The sequence below is a fragment of the Ochlerotatus camptorhynchus genome, unplaced genomic scaffold, assembly GCF_037179485.1.
Source record: "Ochlerotatus camptorhynchus isolate MF236.1 unplaced genomic scaffold, CSIRO-AGI_Acam_v1.1 ptg000063l, whole genome shotgun sequence".
NCBI lineage: Eukaryota > Metazoa > Arthropoda > Insecta > Diptera > Culicidae > Ochlerotatus > Ochlerotatus camptorhynchus.
In genome coordinates this window covers 474,902-496,639 of record NW_027040553.1, presented here as the reverse complement: position 1 = coordinate 496,639, position 21,738 = coordinate 474,902, and the positions used below count along the sequence as shown (strand labels likewise).

The window sequence follows — 21,738 nt, the reverse complement described above, 5'->3', positions numbered from 1 at the left end:
GTGCATCGGCACTCACACTCCTCTCTCATCGAGCATTCTTTACGATTTGCTTTTATGTGGGCATCCACATCATTCTAGAGTTTTGCTGAAATACCGATGCTTCGAGTACCGTCGCACACGATGAACGAATATGAGAGAAAAGATGCGAATTTCAGTAACCTTGGTTACATGGGTCTCCCCCAGGGCTCATGTTTAAGCCCCCTTCTTTATAATTTTTATGTAAAAGACATTGATGGTTGTCTTGATGAAAATTGCTCGCTAAGGCAGCTTGCAGATGACGGCGTTGTGTCCGTTATAGGGCCAAGTGCACCGGACCTGCAAGGACCATTGCAAGATACCTTAGACAATTTGTCTACTTGGGCTATGAAGCTGGGTATCGAATTCTCTCCGGAGAAAACTGAGTTGGTTGTTTTTTCTAGGAAGCATCATCCTGCACAGTTACAGCTTCAACTAAAGGGTAGAACAATCACTCAAAGTATATCTTTCAAGTATTTAGGTGTCTGGTTCGATTCCAAATGCACATGGGGAAAACATATTGCGTATCTGAAACAAAAATGCCAACAAAGAATCAATTTTCTTCGTACAATTACCGGAACTTGGTGGGGAGCACACCCGGAAGATCTTATCAGGTTGTACCGAACAACCATCGTTTCGGTTTTAGAGTACGGCAGCTTTTGCTTCCAATCCGCAGCAAAAACACACATTCTTAAGCTGCAACGGATTCAATACCGTTGCCTTCGTATTGCGCTAGGCTGTATGCACTCGACTCATACGATGAGCCTCGAAGTACTCGCGGGTGTTCTACCACTGACAGATCGTTTCGCTGAGCTGTCTTTCCGGTTTCTCATCCGTTGTGAAGTATTGAATCCTTTGGTAATAGAACACTTTGAGAAGCTGCTCGATCAAAATCCTCAAACAAGATTCATGAGTTTGTACTATGAGTACATGACGCTGGAGGTTGGTCCTTCTTCATTAATCTCCAATCGTGATTGCTTTTCAAGCCTTCTATAGTTCCTCTGTAAATTTTGATCTGACCATGATGCAAGAAATCCATGGAATACCAGATCACCATCGGTCGATGGTTGTTCCCTCAATTTTTGCAATCAAGTACCACCATGTAAGTAACGATAAAAGATTTTTCACAGATGGGTCAACCATAAATGCTTCCACTGGATTTGGTGTATTTAATCAATTTCATAGCGCCTCCTATAAACTGCAGAAACCATGCTCCGTATACGTTGCGGAACTCGCAGCTATATTTTACGCAGTAGAGCGAATTGCCTCACTACCTTCTGACCATTATTTCATTTCGACAGTGAGCATGCATAAGGGCGAATACGCGATGATCGATTCTCTTCACCGATTTTCTCTTTGCATTACTACAGCTAAGCGAAACAATTTTCTAGAATTTGTTCAATGCAGAGTAGTAACAGGTTGTATTGGCTATCAAAATCAACAGCAAACGCACCGAGAAACGTTAAATCTAGCGAGTTATTAACAAAAGAGAAAATCGACGAAGAGAATCGATCATCGCGTATAGGCCCTTTTGCATGCTCACTGTCGATTTTTACGGATAGTCTTAGCTCATTGGAGGCTATTCGTTCAATGAGGCCGATGAAGCACTCCACGTATTTCCTGCCTGAAATACGAACTAAACTGAGTGCTTTATCTAACTGCTCCTATACTATCACCTTAGTTTGGGTCCCATCTCATTGCTCAATTCCGGGTAATGAGAAAGCGGACTCATTGGCTAAGGTGGGCGCTATGGAAGGCGATTTTTTTGAGCGACAAATCGCCTTCAACGAATTTTTCTCCATTGCTCGCCAGCAAGTCCTCATCAGTTGGCAACAAAAATGGAATGATGGTGAATTGGGAAGATGGTTACATTCTATTCTCCCACAGGTGTCGAACAAACCATGGTTCAAAGGGTTGGACATGAGCCGCGACTTTATACGCGTTATATCAAGGCTTATGTCCAATCACTGCTCGTTAGACTCGCACTTCTATCGAATTGGGCTCTCAGGCAGCAATTTATGTGCGTGTGGCAGTGGTTATCACAATATCGAGCATGTTGTTTGGTCGTGTACCTTACACCGTGTTGCCAGATCTGAGTTATCCACATCCCTCAGGGCCCGAGGAAAACAACCCACGATACCCGTTAGAGATGTCTTGGCGAACCGAGACCTTGACTATTTGAATTTAATTTATGTGTTTTTAAAGCGGATAGATTTGAGGATTTAGAAGTTAGTGTCATCTTGTGTTCTCCCAAGTTGTTAGCTACCCATCGGTGTACCCCCATGTTTGTCTTTTTCATCAGAGTGTCGCCTAGTTCGAGATCAAGAGCACATTGCTCTCCAAACCTTGTGTTCACAATCCCTACCCTGCCATCCATTTGTTACAATTTGTTACCTCTAACCTCGAGATAGCCGCGAGTAATCGGCCCCCGCTTTACTAACGTTAGTTTTAAGTAATTTTGTTATCTAAACAATGAATATCGGCTCCGCAAAGCTACAGCAAATGAGCCTGGAAAAATAAACGAATTATTAAAAAAAAAAAATGAGCTTCGAATGAGAAAGGGGCTCTTCAAATTATGGTCATGTGAGAATTCGTTTACACAGAATTGATTGAATGGTTGTAGTGGTTCATCTTCAATCGAATGATATGAAAATTTACAGCCCTGGTGTCAAGAGTAAATGATTTGCCTTTATAAAATCAAATCAAGTAACACCTTGATTTGGTAACAAATTTGTGTTAAAAAGATTAATTAAAAATCAGCGTGTAAAGTCCGGCAAAAAAGAATTGCGAACAGACCAGAACTGTCCAATTGGTGCTGATAGAATCACTAATATTTTTTTTTTTTTTTTCATCTCCGTGATCTAGACATTCGGGTCCGTTATCTTCGATTTTTTTCCAGACCAGATTATAAAATTTCTAAGTTTTTCCTTTGTCTTTTGATCTCGAAATAGCCAAAGAAAATTTAACCGCAAACTTTCTGAGGTATCGATTTTTTTTTCCCTTTGGTTTGTTTTTTCCGTCGATCTTGTTTTCCGTGCTGAGCACCAATGCTACCGACGTGCCAGGAAGGCAGCTCCCACACCTGGACCCTACCTATCGACCCATCAACTCATGAACCGGGGACCAACGGCTTTACTTCCCATCCGAAGGAAGGCGTGATCAGAGATGTTATGCCTCAGAACATCCCGGCGGCGCCGACTGGGATTGAACCCAGGCCTGCTGGGGTGAGAGGTAATCACGCTTACCACTACACCACCGGCGCCGTTTCATTTGTTTTGATATGGTATTTTTTTCTAAAACACTTACTTAAATCTAAAGAACTGATGATTTCAACATATACAAATAAATTTACGTACAAGCAACTCATTTAATGATAAATTCATAAATTAATAAAAAAAAAACAAATTTTGTGTATCTTTAGGATAAAGCGTAAAGTGGAAAACGATTTTAAAAAGAGCTAAATTTTCAAATTTTGAGTGACAAACATCAAAAATCAAATTTGTATTAGTCATAATCAGGGTGACCAGCAAATCCCAATTTGTAATTTTTCGGGGTTTTCCCGGAATTTTGGTGACTTTCCCCGTTGGTTTTGAGCCATGGGAAATTTCTGCTATCTAAATTATAACCCATTTAGCCGAATGATCTCTTCGGTTCAATCGCATCCAGTTATATGCTTAAATTAAATGTAGGAGATATTGCTCTAATGTTGGCCTATGGATCTAAGATTGGGTCCATCGCTAAAAATCTGCTATTTATCAATTTTATCTAGATGAACGCGTCATTGGGACGGTACTAATGGATATTTTTGGTCGCTATTGAAAATTTAGTCGATTGTTGAATTTATGTATGGACCCAAATTAGGGGCTTTTAGGCCGACATTACATCCATTTCCCCTATACTTCACAACCGCTTCACAGATTCGCTTCGGAAAAAACTTACTGAAAATTCTTACATGCTTCTTACATACTATTTATAATTAGTTTGAATATTCCTTATAATTTGCATGCAATTCTCCTAAGAATTGCTCATAATTATCTTGGAGCTAAATTCTTCTGAAAATTCGCTTGGAATCTTCCTCAGAATACCCTTGAAATTCTTCTCGAGATGCTCTTGGAATCTCATATCAGAATTCTTTAGAATTATTCTATTTACTTGGTATTTATCGTGAGATCATTGGAACTCTCTTTATATTATCTACATTTTGTACACATTGATATTATCTGTAAGAATTTCCTCCGAATGGTCATCACAATTCTTCTAAGAACTCATTTTGAATATTCATTTGAAATGTATCTGGAATCCGCTTCACAATTGTCATGAATTTTCCAAAAGAACTACCTAAAGAGATTCTACTCGGAACGTTTGAAGTCTCACAATTGACTTGGAGTTCAAGTCAAATCTATCTTAGAGGTCTTGAAAAAAGATCTGTTGGTATTTTTCTCTGAAAAACAGTGTTGTTATCTGCAGAATCATCCTAAAATCAATTCAAAATTATCATAAGGTTTAGTTCATTAAAGTGACTGTATCCTCAAAATATTTTCCAGTCCAGGGGTCTTGCAATTGTTTAAGTCCGAATCTTATTTTTTCCAATGGTTGAAGTCCGAATCTTATTTTTAATGTTTAAAGGTCCAGAATCTTATTTTCTCCGGTTTGTCATCGAAATTCACTGGCTTTTCCCGATTTTTCCCGGCAATTTCCAATTGGCGCCTTTTTCCCGGATTTTAAGAGACTTGCGATTGTGACTTTATAAAATTTCTCGAAGTGTGTCGCAGTCAATGAAATTTTGTAACCGTTTTTTCCGATCAATAAATGTCACTATTAGTCACTTTTTTATTGCTTTAAAGTCACTATTTGGTCACTATTTTCATTATTTTAGTCACTAAAGTCACTACTATTATATTACTTATCCGCTACCAGCCCTGTACACGGAACCAGGTAGATGCGCAAGTACATCACCTCTGCGTGCTGAGCTCTTGCCGTTTCGCTCGCAGCTCAGGGAATCATGCTTAAATTTAGGGGGACTGCACATTATTTGAGGCCTACTGGTTGGTTGGTTGGTTGGTTGGTGTGTGTGGTGGTGGCCTATGGGATGTATTCATCAACCACGTCCGGAAAGGACGCGCCTAAACTATCTTCAATGTTTTACCGCCACCGAAGGCGGCAAATACAATAATTCGACCACAATGTAATCCAATGCTCACTAGAATTGTTTGTATAAACATTCTGGGATCCAAAGATGAATTGATTGATGCAGATGCAGACACTTATATCCCATTGCATTTGTTCTTCGACATAGTCAAAGCCAAGGAATCAAAAATATCTCCAAATGACAAAATGACAAGCGATCAACGAGCCGAATGCTAAAGCTTTGTCAGAAATGGAAAGCAGTATAATGAATCTTCTTCCTTGTTGTTCATGACAAACAATTTCTGCAACAAAGCTCACTCGGGTCGGTAGAAGGAAACGACCAAATTGTTGGCAAGCTGCTTCACGAAGTAAGGCCGAAGATGATACACGTGTGTTAATGGGAATTTTGTTGTTGTCTTTTCGCGATTCTGATCAAACTATGTCCTCATCCGTGTATAATGCAACAAAGCAGGCAAGCAATACATCATTATCCTGTTACCATTCCGATTGAGCTGTGTTGCAGAGAAAGTTTGAGTTTATCGTGGTAGTCGTAGCAAACGTTTTTTTTTTTCTGTATCGTGATTGCTTTATGTGTTTGGATTCACTGAGATAAATTGGAATTATGATACTTGAACTGAACTATTTTTTTTTCAGGTTCGGATTCTTAAAATGTTGTATGTGTTCGATATTTCGCAAAATTTGTGTTCAGAATCAAGAGTTTCACAGATTTGCCCTCCCCTTGGCTAGTTTTTGCACCTTGCTGTTGGTGGGCGGGCTTAATTTCATGCTAGTGGACTGTTGGAGACGGTGGGTTTATGGTCGACGTTGCTGGCTCATGCCGCGATAGAATGGCGTCATGGGCAGGCAATGGAGATTACTGAGCTTCCCCTCTCTGATAAACCACTGCATGAGAGAACCAAAGATCTAGTCTAGCAGTGATAGTATCACACTTGTTACTCCTTTAATTGAGAGCCGCGTCGTAGTACGCTTACGTATAGGCACTGACGTTGGGTGTGATACTGGCGGGTTTTGCCGCAAATCACTCTTATTTTATTTATTTTTTACGCAGATAGATTCATTTGGGTTTGCAAGGGAATTATACTATTGAAATATTTCAGAAAGTGCCCAACAGTGCTCCTTCTATTTGCGTGACAAGCTCATTGTTGTTTTCATTGAATTATTACTCAGGAAACAATGTTAAACATCATTTTTGTACATGGTATTGTAACTAATCTTATATGTGCTTCATTTTGATTTGGGATAAGTGTTTGAACTATGGCTCGGGATTTCCACTGTGGTGTGCTTCTATTGTGACATACCCATATGTATTTTTGTGGTGCCACATAGTGGAAGCGTGAGAGCGTAGTTGGAACATTTACCCTATACAATATACAATTTAAAATTAGCTTGGAAACTAACTTCAAAGTGAAGCATTTGAGTCACTTGAAGGTGTCATCTGGGACGAACAAAGATATAATTAATATATGTAAAAGCCAGAAGTACTTGAAACACGTTAAATTGTAGTTTAAAAGCATGGGTTATGATTGTGTAGGTAGATTAGAGATTTCAGTTATTTATTAAATAAACTTCAATTATAGAATTCAGAAAGTTAATTAACATAAGAGATAGGACGCGGGGGGACCGCTTAGGGAGGCGACTAGCCTATGAAGTTGTATAATAAATCTTCATATTTAGTGTATTTGTTAATTACAGACAATGTCAATAGCGAAAGTCATATCTTCAACCAGGCGCTTACGAACAAGTGAAGTTTTAGGAAAGTTGTGCCGGATCGACGATCGGATGCATTGTTTGCAGGAGCTGGTGCTTCCCTTTGAAAAAGTAATCAAGAAATAACCATATTATCCTGTAATTGATATTACTATTTTTATATATCAATGAAATTAGTCATGACAGAGTAACAGATGGGGAAGGACAATAGACACAAGTTGACACAATAAACAAGACAAGTGGGGGTTAATACACAAGACAAAATGACAAAATAAGTGACGACAGAAGACAAGACTGGGACAAAATCAACCTTAAAAAAAAGAATTCGCAATTATATTATCAAAACTATTTGGATCAGCACAAAAACAACAGTGACCAAACGGGCACCATAGCCTAGGAACGTCTGTGTGTTGATTTAAAATAGAGGCTCATAGAAGCAAAATTTATCAATAAAAGGGGTCCATTGTAGAGTTTAAGCAAGTGCTGCCACTGGATGACTACAAAAAAAAAAAGAATCAAGAGTTTCACAGATTTCTTCCAAGTCCCAGAATTTCAATGAGTTCTTTGTTACAGTATCTCAGTTGCTTCAATAGGTCTTAGTTTTTTTTTTCCTCAAAATGAGTCCCGAATTATTATTTTTTTTTCAAATTTAGAATCTTGCAGTCCTCAGGGTCCAAACACAACTCTGAATTCATTCTGTTAAGACGTTTATGAGTGGTTTGGAAAAACCCACAGAGCTCTAGGATGAGTTTCATTAATTGGTCACTTTTACGAATGTTCCAGATCTTCTAATTGACCATCCCATGGTTCCGAGGGTTCAGATTCCGGTCACAACTCTGAATTTATTCCGATAAAATGTTTATGAGTGGTTTCGAAAAAACCCAGATGCTTTAGGCTCAGTTTCAAGAATTGACCACTTCTACTGATGTTTCGGATTTTCCGGAGGACCATTACGTGATTCCCAGGGTCATATTCTGGTCACAATTCCGAATTCATTCTAATAAGACATCTATGAAAGGTTTATAAAAAAAAAAAACACGGAGTCCTAAGATCAGTTTCATGAATTGGCAGTTTTTACGGATGTTCCGGATCTTTCGGTGGATCATCTAAAGTTCTAGTCACAACTCTGAATTAATTCTGATTAGGCGTCTTTGAGTGATTTTGAAACCAACACGGAGCTCTACGATCAGTTTAATTGATTTACCACTTTTACGGATGTTCCGGATCTTCCGATGGACCATACCGTGGTCCCCAAGCATTCTGATAAGACGTTAATGAGTGGTTTCAAAAAAACCGCGGAGTTCTAGGAAAAGTCATAAATTGATCACTTTTACTGATGTTCTAGGTTTTCCTGGGGACGAGACTTGTGGATTTTCGGATGCAAAATTGGTCCACCATACCGTGATCCCCTGGTTTCAGATTTCGGTCACAACTTCGAATTCATTATGATAAGACGTTTATGAGTGGTTTCGAAAAAAAAACACTGAGCGCTAGGATCAGTTTCGTGAATTGACCACTTCCACGGATGTTTTGGATTTTCCAGAGGACCATTACGTGATCCCCAGGGTAATATTTCAGTCACAACTCCGAATTTATTCTAATAAGACGTTTATGAGTGGTTTCTACAAAACCACGCAGCTCTAGGATCAGTTTCATTAAATGACCTTTTTACGGATGTTCCGGGTCTTCCTGGGGACCAAACTTGTGACTTTTCGGATGCAAAGTTTTCCCAAAAGGTGGTCATCTATCTTGTTACTAACTTTTCAGAAGACACCAGGAAGTTATCTCTTCAAATTACCCTACAATAATAGTTTGTCCCCAATTAGCTTTAATCCCATATGGTGTACTCGTGTACCCGTGTACTTGTTAATACCGGTTCCTAAAGTGCGGTATCTATTAACCGTACTATAGGCATCTTGACCACTTTTACCGATGTTCCGGATCTTCCGGTGGACCATCTCGTGGTCTCCAGTGTCCATATTCCAGTCACAACTTCGAATTCAGTCTGATAAAACGTCTAGGAGTGATTTCAAAAAAACTGCTGAGCTCTAGGATCAGATTCATGAATTGACCACTTTAACGGATGTTCCGGATCTTCCGGTGGACCATCCCGTGGTCTCCAGTGTCCATATTCCAGTCACAACTTCGAATTCAGTCTGATAAAACGTCTAGGAGTGATTTCAAAAAAACTGCTGAGCTCTAGGATCAGATTCATGAATTGACCACTTTAACGGATGTTCCGGATCTTCCGGTGGACCATCCCGTGGTCCCCTGGATCCATATTCATGTCAAAACTTTGAATTCATTCTGATAAGACGTCTAGGAGTGATTTCGAAAAATCTGCTGACCTCTAGGATCAGATTAATTCCGGATCTTCGCGTTGTCCATCCCGTGGTCCTTTGGGTCCATATTCAGGTCACAACTCCAAATTAATTCTGGTAAGACGTCTATGAGCTGTTTCGAAAAAACCGCGGAGCTCCAGGATCAGATTCATGAATTGAGCACTTTTACGGATTTCCCGGGTCTTTCGGAGGATCAGACTCGTGACTTTCCAGATGCTAAATGTTCCCAAAAGGTTTTATGTTTAATAACTATGCAGGAGACACCAGGAAGTTATCTCTTCAAATTACCCTACAATAAACGTTTGTCCCCAATTAGCTCTAATCCTATATGCTACGTGTATTCGTTATTGCCGGTTCCTATAGTGCGGTCCCTATTAACCGTACTATAGGAATCTTGACTGTATAAAGTAGGTTACTTTAATGGTTCCGTAATGGGCGCTGCATGGTTTAGTAGCATTCAGACCTGAAAGTGCCATTCTTTTTAAATGGTTTTCTGGAGAGCGATTTTCTGGGAAACAGTCCATTCTGGGGAATGACATTCTGGTGCACGACTATAGGGCGAATGTCATACAATACAGTAATCCACTCAAATGCTGCAATACCCCACCGAAATTATAGACATCCGAACATCATGAAACAGGCACTCCCGGTTTAGTATTATTTAGTGGTTCGACATCATACGATGCCTTCTTCAACATTGGTCAACAGATCGGTTTCTATGATGAAATCACGCCACCACTTGTCGGTTACTTCTCTCATCTTTGGTGGTTCGACCAGCAGCAATTGAACCCAATTGAACAAAGCAAACACCACCCATCAACCAATCGACTAGACCCGATGTAGACCAGCACGCGATCCAATCGAACGAAAAAAAAAAAAACAACAAACTCAACACAACTCGACGGCCGGCCACCGTGGACACATTTTTATTAGAATGCATTTTTTTTTGCTGACCACCGGCAAAACGCATCGTCCGACAATCGTTTAATAAACAGAAAATATGAACCCCCCGCCGTCAGAAGGGTTACGAAGTTACAGCGACCGTTCATGCTTCGGTTGAGTCTTTTTGAATATTCAAACCAGCTAGTTACGGATGGAATCGTAATTAATCAAGTTCTAATTTGTGCCTACTTCTCTCAATTTCAGATTTCCAGCTGAGGGTGTGTTCGATTCGTTTCTCACCGGATTTCACCGGTCCGGAAGAAGAAGAAGAAGTAGAACCATTGCGGTTTGGTTGTGGGCGCAAGCTTCCTAGTGCAGGGCATTCGTCGTGTCGTCGTTTTCGTAGTTGTCCCAAGTGCGGAAGAAGCGGTACCTACCTTCTGAGGTCTGAGCACAGAGCCTCGGAAGAGCGGACGTGTAATAAGAGGTAGGAGTGTCAACTCCTGACAAAAAAAAGGAAGATCAGACAAAAAATCAGAGCGAGTACTACTCTGCAACAAATCAGTAATCGTAATACCGTGTGGTGCTTTGTAAACACAGTAACAAGAAGAACATCAGCAGCAGCAACAACAACAACAGCAGCATGGGTGACGCTATCAACTTTGGACCTGCGTGGCTGCGCAAAGTTGCTACCTTCGATAGTAACGCTGTGAGCAGCATTGGTGGACCCCCCCATAGTAATAACAACAACAACACCAGTAGCAGCAGCAGCTCCAGCACCAGCAATAATCAGACCAACAGTAACAACAATAACAACAGCAGCAGCTCCGGTTCAGCTGGCGGCGGTGGTGGGGGTGGTGGTGGCAGTTCGGCAGCCCTGGCGGCTGCCAACGCAGCGGCAGCAGCAGCAGCAGCGGCGGCGGCAGCTTCCACGACCACCCGTTACGCACTGGCCGAGTTCCGGTATGGGCGGGAGGAGATGTTGGCACTATTCGACGTGAAAGCGGTCAAAACGCCAGAGATACTGGTCAACTTCAAAAACTTGTTCGTTGACAAGGTGCAGTGTCCTCTGGCATTGACCCCTTGCACCGACGATGACGTGGTACCGGAACCAGATACTAGGGTAAGTGTGGGTTTACTTTCCGGTTCCGAGGAAATGAAAAATGATCTCTCTTTCAGCGTACATGGCAAACGAGGAGCATTTCGTTGGGTGTGCCAGGGCGTGGCGCCCGTGGTGGTTCCGTTGATCGAGGAAGAGGTCGTGGTAGAGGCATCTATCTCGGTTATCAACGGTCAACCTCTTTCTACGACGACGAGTCCAGAAGCGTGGGGAGAGTAAGTATCGATAGCGCTAGTATGAGTGGTGGTATTCAGGAGTAAAAACTTGAATATCTCGTAGGGTGAACGACCATGGCTGGAACGCAACGGTACCGGTGGACCCCTCGGTGGCAGCGGGGGTGCCGGCGGTGGCGAGGTGGATTGGAACAGTTCCTCTTCGTCACCCCGGAAGGAGTTCGGGGTACGGGCTAGGACGGCCAACATGGAAAGTTGGCGTCGGGCCCGTCCGGATGACGAACCGAGCGCTACGGACTGGCGCAGTGGCAGCCTGAACACCAGTGGTGGTGCTGGTGGTAGTGGTGGTCTGTCCGGGTCAGGCTTGCGGGACAAGTGGTCCCGTTCTACCAGCTGGCGCGAAGAGGACGGTGGTACAAACGATGGCTCCGGTTTAGGTCGGCCTGGGTTGGGTGGCTTACATCCGTCGTCTAGCAGCGAACGGATGATATCGACTTCGGGTGCCTACAAGCCTCGTCTGTCGGCGCTGAGTGGGGCTGGTGGCGCTGGGGATATGAGTTCCAGTGGAGGTTCCGGTGGTACCGGACCGATGAGTGCACTGAGGCGCAACTGGGATACGGAAGACCAACTTCCTGAGTGGGCGACGGAGAATCCTTCCGATTACGGAGGAAGTTTCGATGCCAGTGGAGCGTTCCATGACTCCGATAACGACGTCGATGGTCGGCTGGACGACGACGGCGTCAAGCAGAATCATGTGGACAGAAAGGAAGGGTCAACAGCGAGTTCCAGGAAGAGTACTTCTTCGAAAGAAGGAAGTGCGACAAAAGAGGTGCTGCCGAATCATTTGTTGGAAAAGCAAGAGCCGGTAAATGACTCCCAGAAAGGTGGTAAGCGTGAAGAGCAGAAAGTGCTCGACCAAAAAGAGGAAACTGAGTCCAGTAAACCGAAAGAGGATTGTGTTAGCGTAAAGGTACTGTCATCGTCGCGAGAGTCCATTAGTTCACATCCTTCTTCGGTAGATCCTCCAAAGACAACGCATGAAATGGCGGCTGAAATTGAGATCCCGAAACCGGCCGCCAACAGCAGTACCATTGACACGAGTGCTAAGCCTAGCGAGAGTCCAAGCAGGGGTCGTGATACGCAGTCCAGGGATATGCCGAAGAAGTCTGCTTCCAGTTCGAGTGTGGATCGTATGCAGGAAGTTGCTGACGATATGGTGGCTCAGTTGATCATGGACGACGAATATACGGGCACTGGTGAAGCTGATCCCACACCAGTGCCGCGATCTCTGGACAAGTCTCCCGTACTGGGTGCTCAAATTCCAATCAACTTACTGCTTTCGAAGGAACCCGTCGCGATGCAGCAACTGTTTGGAAACAGCAGCGCAGGTAGTGGCAATCGGAACATGCTTCTCTCGGATGTTAATCGATCGATGTTGCATGGTGTGGGTCCTCAAATACCACCGATCCACCATCCGGGGACGGATATCTGGTACTACAGGGATCCACAGGGCAAGGTTCAAGGTCCGTTCCCGGCTTCGGAGATGACCGAGTGGTATCGAGCCGGTTACTTCGATGACTCCCTCTCGGTGCGTCGGGCATGCGATGAAATCTACACGACCTTGGGGACGCTTGTAGCTCTCTGCGGCGGTGCCATTCCATTTTTGAACTCGATGAGTATACCACCGATTAAGAGTAGTAGTATTAACGCGAAGCAACAGCAACAGCAGCAGCAGCAACCTCAGCCTCCTCAAGCTCCAACTAGCTCATTCCAACAACAGAAACCTGCCTCCACTCTACAGCATCTTCAGCAGCAGCAGCAGCAGCAAGCTCCGCCTCTGGATTCGGATCTGTCGGTTCAGTTGCAGTTTACCAAAAAGCTCCACCAGTTGCGCCAACACAGCCTGATCATGCAGAAGCTGAGCTCGACCGACGGTTGGCCACTGCTCTCGCAGGAACAACAGAATGCCATCATTGCCCAGCATATGGCGCAGTTGCAGCTGACCGACAGTATGTTGATATCACCCTCGCTTCCGACGCCTACCAGCTCATCGAATCCGCCGAACCCGGCAAGTATTTTCGGTGGTGTCGTGCCACCGCAGGATTCGCTAGTCAATCTCAAACAGGCGCAGCATCAGCAGCAACAGCAAGCACAACAGGTTCAAGCTCAGCAGCAGCAACAGTCGCAGCCTGGTCAGCATCCGGTGTTGGAACAGCTGCAAAAGTCCAACAGTCTTAGCAATGCGTTCCAGAAGATGCAACTGTCCGACTTTGGACAGCCGCAACCCGGACGACCGATGCTTGGTAAGTTTATAATGGTAATTTGAATAGGTTTGCTTGCAGGCCATATCGACGGACGTTTGTCTTCTTTATTCTCTTTGTGAATTTTAACAAAACTATGAATCATTGCCCATAACAAACAATAACGTATAGTTTCATACAAACCGGAGAAGGTTGATTCAAAAATTCAATTAGTTTTTTCGCTGTTTTTGGGAGAAAGATATTCTTATGGCTGGTATTCAATGCATTCATATATTAGGCCGATATTCAGCACCGGCATTACAAACGTATCCGCAAAGTTTTATCAAAATCGCAAAGTGTCCCTGCTCTTAGGTGAGGGTAATCGCAGATGTACAACCTTCCTCTTTCAAATTTCAGGCAATCTGAACGTCGATCCCACTGCCGGTCACGACCACCTGGGGCAACTGATCCACAACATTAACTTTAATCATCAACCTCCAGTACAAAACCTTCCACTCGGCTCCAATATGTTGTTGAAGCATAACCTAATAGGCAATCTGACGCCGCAGCAACAGCAGCAGCAACAACAACAACAGCAGCAGCAACAACAACAACAGCAACATCAACAACAGCCATCGCAACAGCCGCAAGTACCAAAACCGAACATTGAAAGCGATCCAATCCAGTCGTTGTTGATGCAGCTGTCGATGCATAAACAACAGCAACAGCAACCGCCACAGCCATCGAAAACACCGGTGGAGCTAATGTCTCCGTGGTTGCAAACGCAATCGATGCCACCGCAACAACCGCTGCAACCGGGCCTGCGTCCGTTGATCAGCGGTTGGGGCGATCTGCCTCCAACGAGTGCCTCTTTTGGCTCGCTTCTGCAACAACAACAGCCACCGTCATCTCAGCCACAGCCACAGCATCTAGGTGGTCATCCACTGGTCAATGCCAGCTCTGCTGCCAGCGAGCCCCAGGCACCGTCGGTTGTATCGCTGTTCAAGCATCATCAGCAGACCGAGAAGCAGAACCAGGAGAAACTGGTTCCTGAATCTCATCAACAGCAGCAACATTTACAACAACTGCAACATCAACAACAATTGCAGCAACAACAACAACAACAAACTCAGCATCATAATCATCAGCAACAACAGCCACAGCAAGGCAATCATCAGCAACAACTTTTCGAACGTACTCACCAGAAGCAGCAGCAGATTGAGAATGCCGTTACTCAGCAACAACAGCAGCAGCAGCAGCAGCAACAACAACAACAACAACAGCAGCAGCAGCAATTTGCCCAGAAACCTTCGAAAGAAGATAGAAAGGAGCTGGAGCATCTTGCTCAACAGCAACTGCAACAGCAGCAGCAGCAGCAGCAACAACAACAACAACAACAACAAATGCAACAACGGCATTTCCAACAGTCAACCAAACAGGAAAAACAACCGAAACCAAGCCAGCCGAAGGCAGTCAACAACATTGACGTTGAAGAGCAACAAGCTCAACAGCAACAACAGCAGCAACAACAACAGCAACAACAACAACAGCCAGCTGGTAAATTTCCACAGCAAAAGGGTAACAAGAAGCAACAGCAGTCGAATCAACAGCATAAGCAGCAGCATCCCGACGACGATCAAGGTGAGTTCATCAACGTGAAGAAAGAGATGGAGGAGAAGAAGCGCCAAAAGGAGCTGAAAAAGCAACAGCAAGAGGAGCTGAAGCGCAAGCAGCTCGAGGAGAAGAAGAAGCAAGAGGAGATGGAAGCACAGAAGAAGGCCAAACTTTTGGAGGTGCAGCGTCGCGAAGCGATCAAGATTCAAGAACAGCAGCAACAGCCGCGTCCCGCTACGAAGGTTGCTCCGTGGTCCGCTTCGGTTGCCGAAACGGTCAACAGCGGACCCAGTCTGGACGAGATTCAGAAAGCCGAGCGCGAACGGCGTGCTGCCTTGGTTCGCCAGGAGCAATCACTCCGAGAGCAACAGCAGCAGCAGGAGATCATAGAGCTGCAATCGCACCTGGATAGCAAGCTCAAGTGGAATGCCCAGAACCTGGGTCCGCAGAATGTGAAATCCCTGGCGGAAATCCAGGCCGAAGAAGCGGCATCCGCGGAACGTACTCGCGAGAAGAATGTCGCTGCTCTGACTGCGGCTTCCATTGCTGCTTCCGTTGCGAAAGCTCCAAAGAAGGAAGATCTGCTCGGAACAGCCGTTTGGCAGAGCCAAGGCAGCGTCCTGACCTGGAACACGGCCAAACTGTGGGCCAATTCGGGCGATGAGCAGAACAATGTTAGCTCCGGAGGTTTCTGGGAGGAACCAAATCCCTCGAACAAGAACGGCCGTCATAAGCAGAACCATCAGCAATCTGCCCAACAGCAGCAACAGCATCAGCAGGCACAGAATCAGAAGCAGCTGCTGAGCAAGAGCAAGACAATGGGTAGCATTTCGACTACTTCGTCTTCGAATGCCGTTGCCGCTGCCAAGCAACAGCAGCAGCAGCAGAAGAACCAGATGCACCAACAACAGCACCCACAGAATAAGAACACTGCCAAGGGTTCTTCCGGTGCTGGTGCTGGCAAGAACTCGGGCGGAGCTTCCGGCGCTGGTGGCGATCGAAAGGAACGTGGCCACGGCGGCGAGCCAACCAACGAGTTCACCAGTTGGTGTACCCGTGCGCTGACCTCGCTGAACAGCAATGTTGATAGTGAGTGCGGGGTAAATTAGTGTGCGAAAGCAGTTTCAATTTCACGTTTCCCCCCAAATTTCAGTTCCGACGTTCGTTGGCTTCTTGCAGGACATTGAATCCCCGTTCGAGGTGAAGGACTACATCCGGCTCTATCTCGGTAAGTGTGATTGTTCGATGGAAAATTTTGCCTCAAACTGAACTATGTGTGCGTGCGTGTGTGTGTGTGTGTGCGATCAATTTACGTAGGTGAAACGAAGGAATGCGCTGAATTTGCCAAACAGTTCCTGGAAAGACGCTCCAAGTACAAGAACCAGATGCGCCAGAAGAATGCCCACATCGACGACATGTGCAAGCCGGCTCCGGCCATCAATCCGTCGTCGAATGACTTCATGGAGATCAAGGTATTTTTTTCTGATTTTGTTCTAACGTAGGACTACACGTCGGCTATATATGAAGCACTTGTTTTTAAAGCTGTCGTAGAAGATATTTTTCGGAGTTGAACCAATGCGTCGTAGTCCTACGTTACGGCAAACCCAGGTCATTTCTTTCCGATTTCCCATCCTTAAAAATTTGTCCACCTTCTTAACAGGGCAAAAATAAGAAGGTGAAGAAAAACAAGATGACCAAGCTCGACAATCGCTGCCTGGGCTTCTCGGTGACCGCTGCCCCGGACCGTCTAAACGTTGGCGACCGCGACTACGGCGACAATGCCTAATCGGCAGGCAGAAGAAACTCGCAAAGGTAGGACCGACGTTGATGGGAAAACACACATTGCTCTTGGCCTGGATGGTGGTGAGAACACACATTTTGAAACACACACCCACACACACACATATATACATACACGCGTACAGGTTTAGAGGAAGCATAGGATTTTGGTTTTCTCCGAAAAGTGCAAAACGGTGCGCTTTCGATGGCACGACAAGATAGGCAAGCAAGTATAACCGATTTGCGGTGGTTTTCATTCTACAAGCAAGTACTATAGGAAAATGATGAAAAACATACATTTTTGGCGTTCCTTGTTGCATAAGAACACATGATAGATCATAACATACACACATTTAACCACGCGAATATCAGAAAATTAATCGGAATTACAATAGGAGGACACCGCCAGATGCACACGCAGCCGATTTACGAGGAGGATCCACTGCGGAACTGCGTTTTGAGAAAGTTAGTAGCCGACAAAAGGATGTGGTGTGTAGATGAGTTTAGGAAAAGTTTTGTGTGTTTCGTTACCCCGTTATTGCCCTTGCACCCATTATTACTGTTTCACTGTTCATCGAAGCGAAGGTGATTTGGTCGCTACTTCTTGCTACGTTTTCTGAATTAATATTCGTTCTGAATGGAATTGTGAATTGATTTCGAATTGTTAGCAAAAAACCGGAAGCCGGTATGATGTAAGATTTGTGATTATGTATATAAATATGTATGAAACGAGAAAGGACTGTTGTTGAAGCTTGCCAACTGCTGTATTAATCTGATCTGCGGGGACTTCTAAGAACTATCGTAATCGTATATCAGGTATGTTAAACCAAAAGGGCAGCTAAGGGAACGTAATATTTAAGCGATAAATGCTTCTTAAACCTTGGAAAAATGCTCCTTTAATGCGTAGCTACTCAGATTTACTGTCCTGTCCGTGTTTTTGTCTTGATCAGAGGAGCAGAGCGACGGGCAAGCGTCGAGAATGAGCTTCCAGAAGAAGCTTCTATTAGAAGCTCATTATCGACGCTTGTCCGTCGCTCTGCTTCCCTGACTAATTACGCAGGCAGAACAGTAAATCTGAGTAGCATTAGTAAAGGAGCATTTTTCCGAAGTTTACGAAGCATTTCATCATTTTAATATTCCAAAAACCATTTTCTCAAAAGCAATTTTGGATTACTTTTTCGAATGGACGTATCAGGTTTTGTAAGCAATGCATTTGATCGTTGATTTGGCGTAACTGGTAGCTCTAACACTACCATCAAATAGGGGTTACGCCAAACGGATCATCAAATGCATTGTTTACAAAAGCAGATACGTCCATTCGAAAAAGTAATCGAGAAATGTTAAATTAAAATGAGGGGTCAATTGAGTGTCTCCTATCGTCAGGTTAGGTCCAGATAGGATTCCGAAGGCACAAGTGGATTACCCAAATGCACAGTTCTTTTTTATAACTCAAGACTTCCAATAATGAGTGAAAAATAAGCGTTGAAACTATCTCCATAAGTTCATAGGGAGAAATCTGCCGGGGTCCCAAATAGATTAAAAAAAGCGGACCTTTTCAAGAAATATTTGTAACACCAATGAGTATGATCCAAAAATTCCTGCACGAAGACCTCCTTTCAAGGTCCCCCGGGATGAGTCATAAACCTAGCTTATGCTCTGGGATAGTTACTGGAAGAAGTCTTATATGATAAATCTTAGTGGGATCTACAGGTGTCCAAAAGTATTTTTCAAGAACCACCAGGTATCTAGAAGTTATCTTCAAGTGGTCTCCAGAAGCTATCTTCTGGGGGTAGTCAGAGTTTTTCCTCTGGAGGCATCCAAAGTTTTTCCTGTGAATGTATTAAGAGACTTCTCTAAGCTGGTGTCCAGAAGCTAGGATGGATTTCTATAATTTTTTCTGAAAATAACCAGATTTTATCTTTAAAAGTGGAAGAATTTAAGAAAGCAAAACGCAGCCCACTTATGGAATTTCCGATTGACCAACTCTTTGCTAAAAGTGAAACCACTTCTAATTAGTTTGACGAAACACATAACTTCCAAACGAACGAATTCAAGTTACTACCGAAGACAATATATCAAGAAAACTTCTGGCAAGCCTGCCAGAATCCACAGCGTCAAATGCAGGTGCGCTGCACTCGAGCAAAGATAGAACCACCGCATACAAACATAAGCGAAGACGTAAACCTTTCTACTTTGGTTGACTGCTTCGCTATCAAATTCGTTCGGAGCTTTTTCCTCTGAGTTGTAGATGGCGGGATTGTGTACCGAATGCTTGCGATTGACCAGTGTTCTTAATATGCTGTCTTCGTTACTACATAGTATGAATTTTAAGATGATCATCAAACGCCTGTGTGTTTTTTTTAAAGTAAATTAATTTGTGTGTGTAAATTATGTTTTAAAATTATATAGAATTCATAACACTGATAAATAATCAGCATATATAACAGATAAATCAAGAGAAACCATAAGTCAGACTATAGTCAAAATTTAGCAAAACAAAAAACCACAAGTATCGTATCCAAAATTAGAATACATGAACCTACCAAATTACTGTTAAAATGCTAGCAGAAAAATAAACACCCATCTACCGGTCGAACAGAGAGAAAAACTGCGGATTGTGTGTTTTCCCATCCGCCGCCAGGAGGCGGTCTACTACAACTATTGTTAGGTAAGTGGAAGAAAATCATAGAACCCAGTTTCGATAAGTAAATAAACATTGAAAACAATAAGCTGTTAAACACAAACAAACCAACAAACAGAAAACCTAAACCTAGCTCTAAAGGAAAACAACAGAAAATCATAGTTAAGTCTTAAGACAATGCGATGCGGCAAGCACTCTGGAAAACTAGCCTAGCCATTCAATCGAGCTGCACCTTCTGAGCGGTTTGGGCCTGGTCCGGAAACCACACTTCAAATGGACCGCTCCGGACCCTTACCGTAGAGAGAGAGAGAGAATTGAACGAGTTGCACCAGTGAGAAGCGAAGGCATCAGCAGTAGCAGCTAAAAACCAAATATGATGAGCTTCCACACACACACACACACACAGAGAGAGATCGATGAAGAACAAAGGGCGGCGTTGCGAAACTCGTTAAACAGCAGGGCAAAAGAAGAAGAAGAAGGCGTTACACGTTGGTTGACACACCCCTGACGACGAATGAAAAAACTATTGTTTTCTTTTCTTTTCATTCGATCATTCGAAACTCTACTAGGGAAACGGCGGGGGGGCTGCTGCATCAGAGACATTTAAATTAGACAGAAAGGAATCTTATTGTTCAATCCCGAATGCGAGGAAAGCTGATGAATTATTCTATTATATTACATTGAAACATAACACTTATTACAACGCTGATGATTATGACGGCGACGACTATGATGATTGATACTGATGCTGATGATTGATCGTTTTACTGTATTTGTTTAAAAAAAGAAAATATTACCCTTATTATACACCGACCACTTTCCTTTCTATTGAAATGATGTTTCTTTAGAGGCGGCGATGCGGAAGGGCTCGCGTTAAGAAGCGAAAAAAAAAGAGAAGAAGAACAAGCAGCGCACGGAAAGCGCAAAAACTTGAGGAGAACACAAAAAAAAACAGAGAAAAGTAAGAAAAAGAAACACTGTAATTAAGAGACAGAAAACCGAGAAGAAGAGGAACAACAGAAAATGATAATTTACATAATTTCGTATATAAAAAAGGAATAAAAATTAGAAGTTATATATCCTTGGAAAATTAAAACAAACATATTTCTATTGGGCAGCTGATTCGAGGATGGAAACGAAAGAAACGCCCTGCTAAACTTGACCCAGTTGGAGTGCATTTGTACTCATCGTCTAGCAAGCCAGCCAAACAGACGATTCGAACGAGATGATATCGCAAATGAAAATGCCGCGTTAAATTGGTCCTTTGTCCGGTAGGTAATGGTGCTTTCATTCATTCGTCAAATCGTCTCGTAAACAGCTATTCCATTGAGAATAAACCGCTCCCGCGCTTGCTTGAACCTTAGATCTATTTTACAAATCGAAATTACGAGCAGCAATAGCTTAATTTAGCTACTACGCTACACAGGAAGTACGTCAGTGCTCTGAATTTAATGTGATAAATTCTACCATGGCGACAAGGAATGCTGCTTCAGCCAAATACGTTCACTTAATTATTTGTAGACGATTGAAAAGGTCGCCCGTAACGTGGGTAGATCACCTTGTAGTGGTGCGTTATGGTTCAAGATGTAATGCGAATCCTAGCTCTGGTCTCTTCGAAGTCAGTCCTGCCCAGCTTACATAACCAAGGCGGTGGGCTCGTTGATTCCATACACTTCTGTAGGGCGGTACAGTCTCATTTGTTTATTTGTATATTGAAAAATTCAACTGACAATTATTGTCTAAATGAATAAAACTTAAACTAAATAGTTACGGTCAACGGTACGGAAAAGGCCAAGTAACCGATGACGAAACACGTCAGCTGATACATTTAAGTCGAACATATAAAAGAAGTTGTTTAATTGCCGGCTGATTGCTCGAATTGGCTCGTGTTGTGTATAATTTCGGCGCCGTGGTTCCAAAAACAGAAAGTCGCGTTGGTTCGATTCCCAGGAGACGGCAACGCTCCTCTTGCGGTGGCAAGTTTACTGGGTCACGCCAGTTGACGAAACGAAGAGCATATCTCACAAACTTGCGTTGAACGGATTCAATTCTAGTGATCCAGCTAGCATGGAAAGGG

The 21,738-nt window shown here is 43.5% G+C and overlaps 1 protein-coding gene across 2 annotated transcripts in view; it reads left to right on the top strand.

Annotated features, from left to right (window-relative positions):
• The window catches only part of Gyf (Gigyf), an 89,214-nt gene extending 69,621 nt beyond the window's left edge, over nucleotides 1-19,593 (top strand). Inside the window, exons 2-8 of one of the 2 annotated variants that reach the window (XM_065216466.1) lie at nucleotides 10,359-11,217; nucleotides 11,274-11,429; nucleotides 11,494-13,690; nucleotides 14,045-16,330; nucleotides 16,395-16,469; nucleotides 16,559-16,713; nucleotides 16,914-19,593. In XM_065216466.1, coding sequence (XP_065072538.1) covers nucleotides 10,738-11,217; nucleotides 11,274-11,429; nucleotides 11,494-13,690; nucleotides 14,045-16,330; nucleotides 16,395-16,469; nucleotides 16,559-16,713; nucleotides 16,914-17,027 — 5,463 coding nt within the window. In that variant the 5' untranslated portion in view covers nucleotides 10,359-10,737 and the 3' untranslated portion in view covers nucleotides 17,028-19,593. Of the gene's footprint in view, nucleotides 1-10,358; nucleotides 11,218-11,273; nucleotides 11,430-11,493; nucleotides 13,691-14,044; nucleotides 16,331-16,394; nucleotides 16,470-16,558; nucleotides 16,714-16,901 lie in introns of both variants that reach the window. The other variant, XM_065216465.1, reaches the window with a different exon arrangement.
• The last annotated feature ends 2,145 nt before the right edge of the window (nucleotides 19,594-21,738 follow it).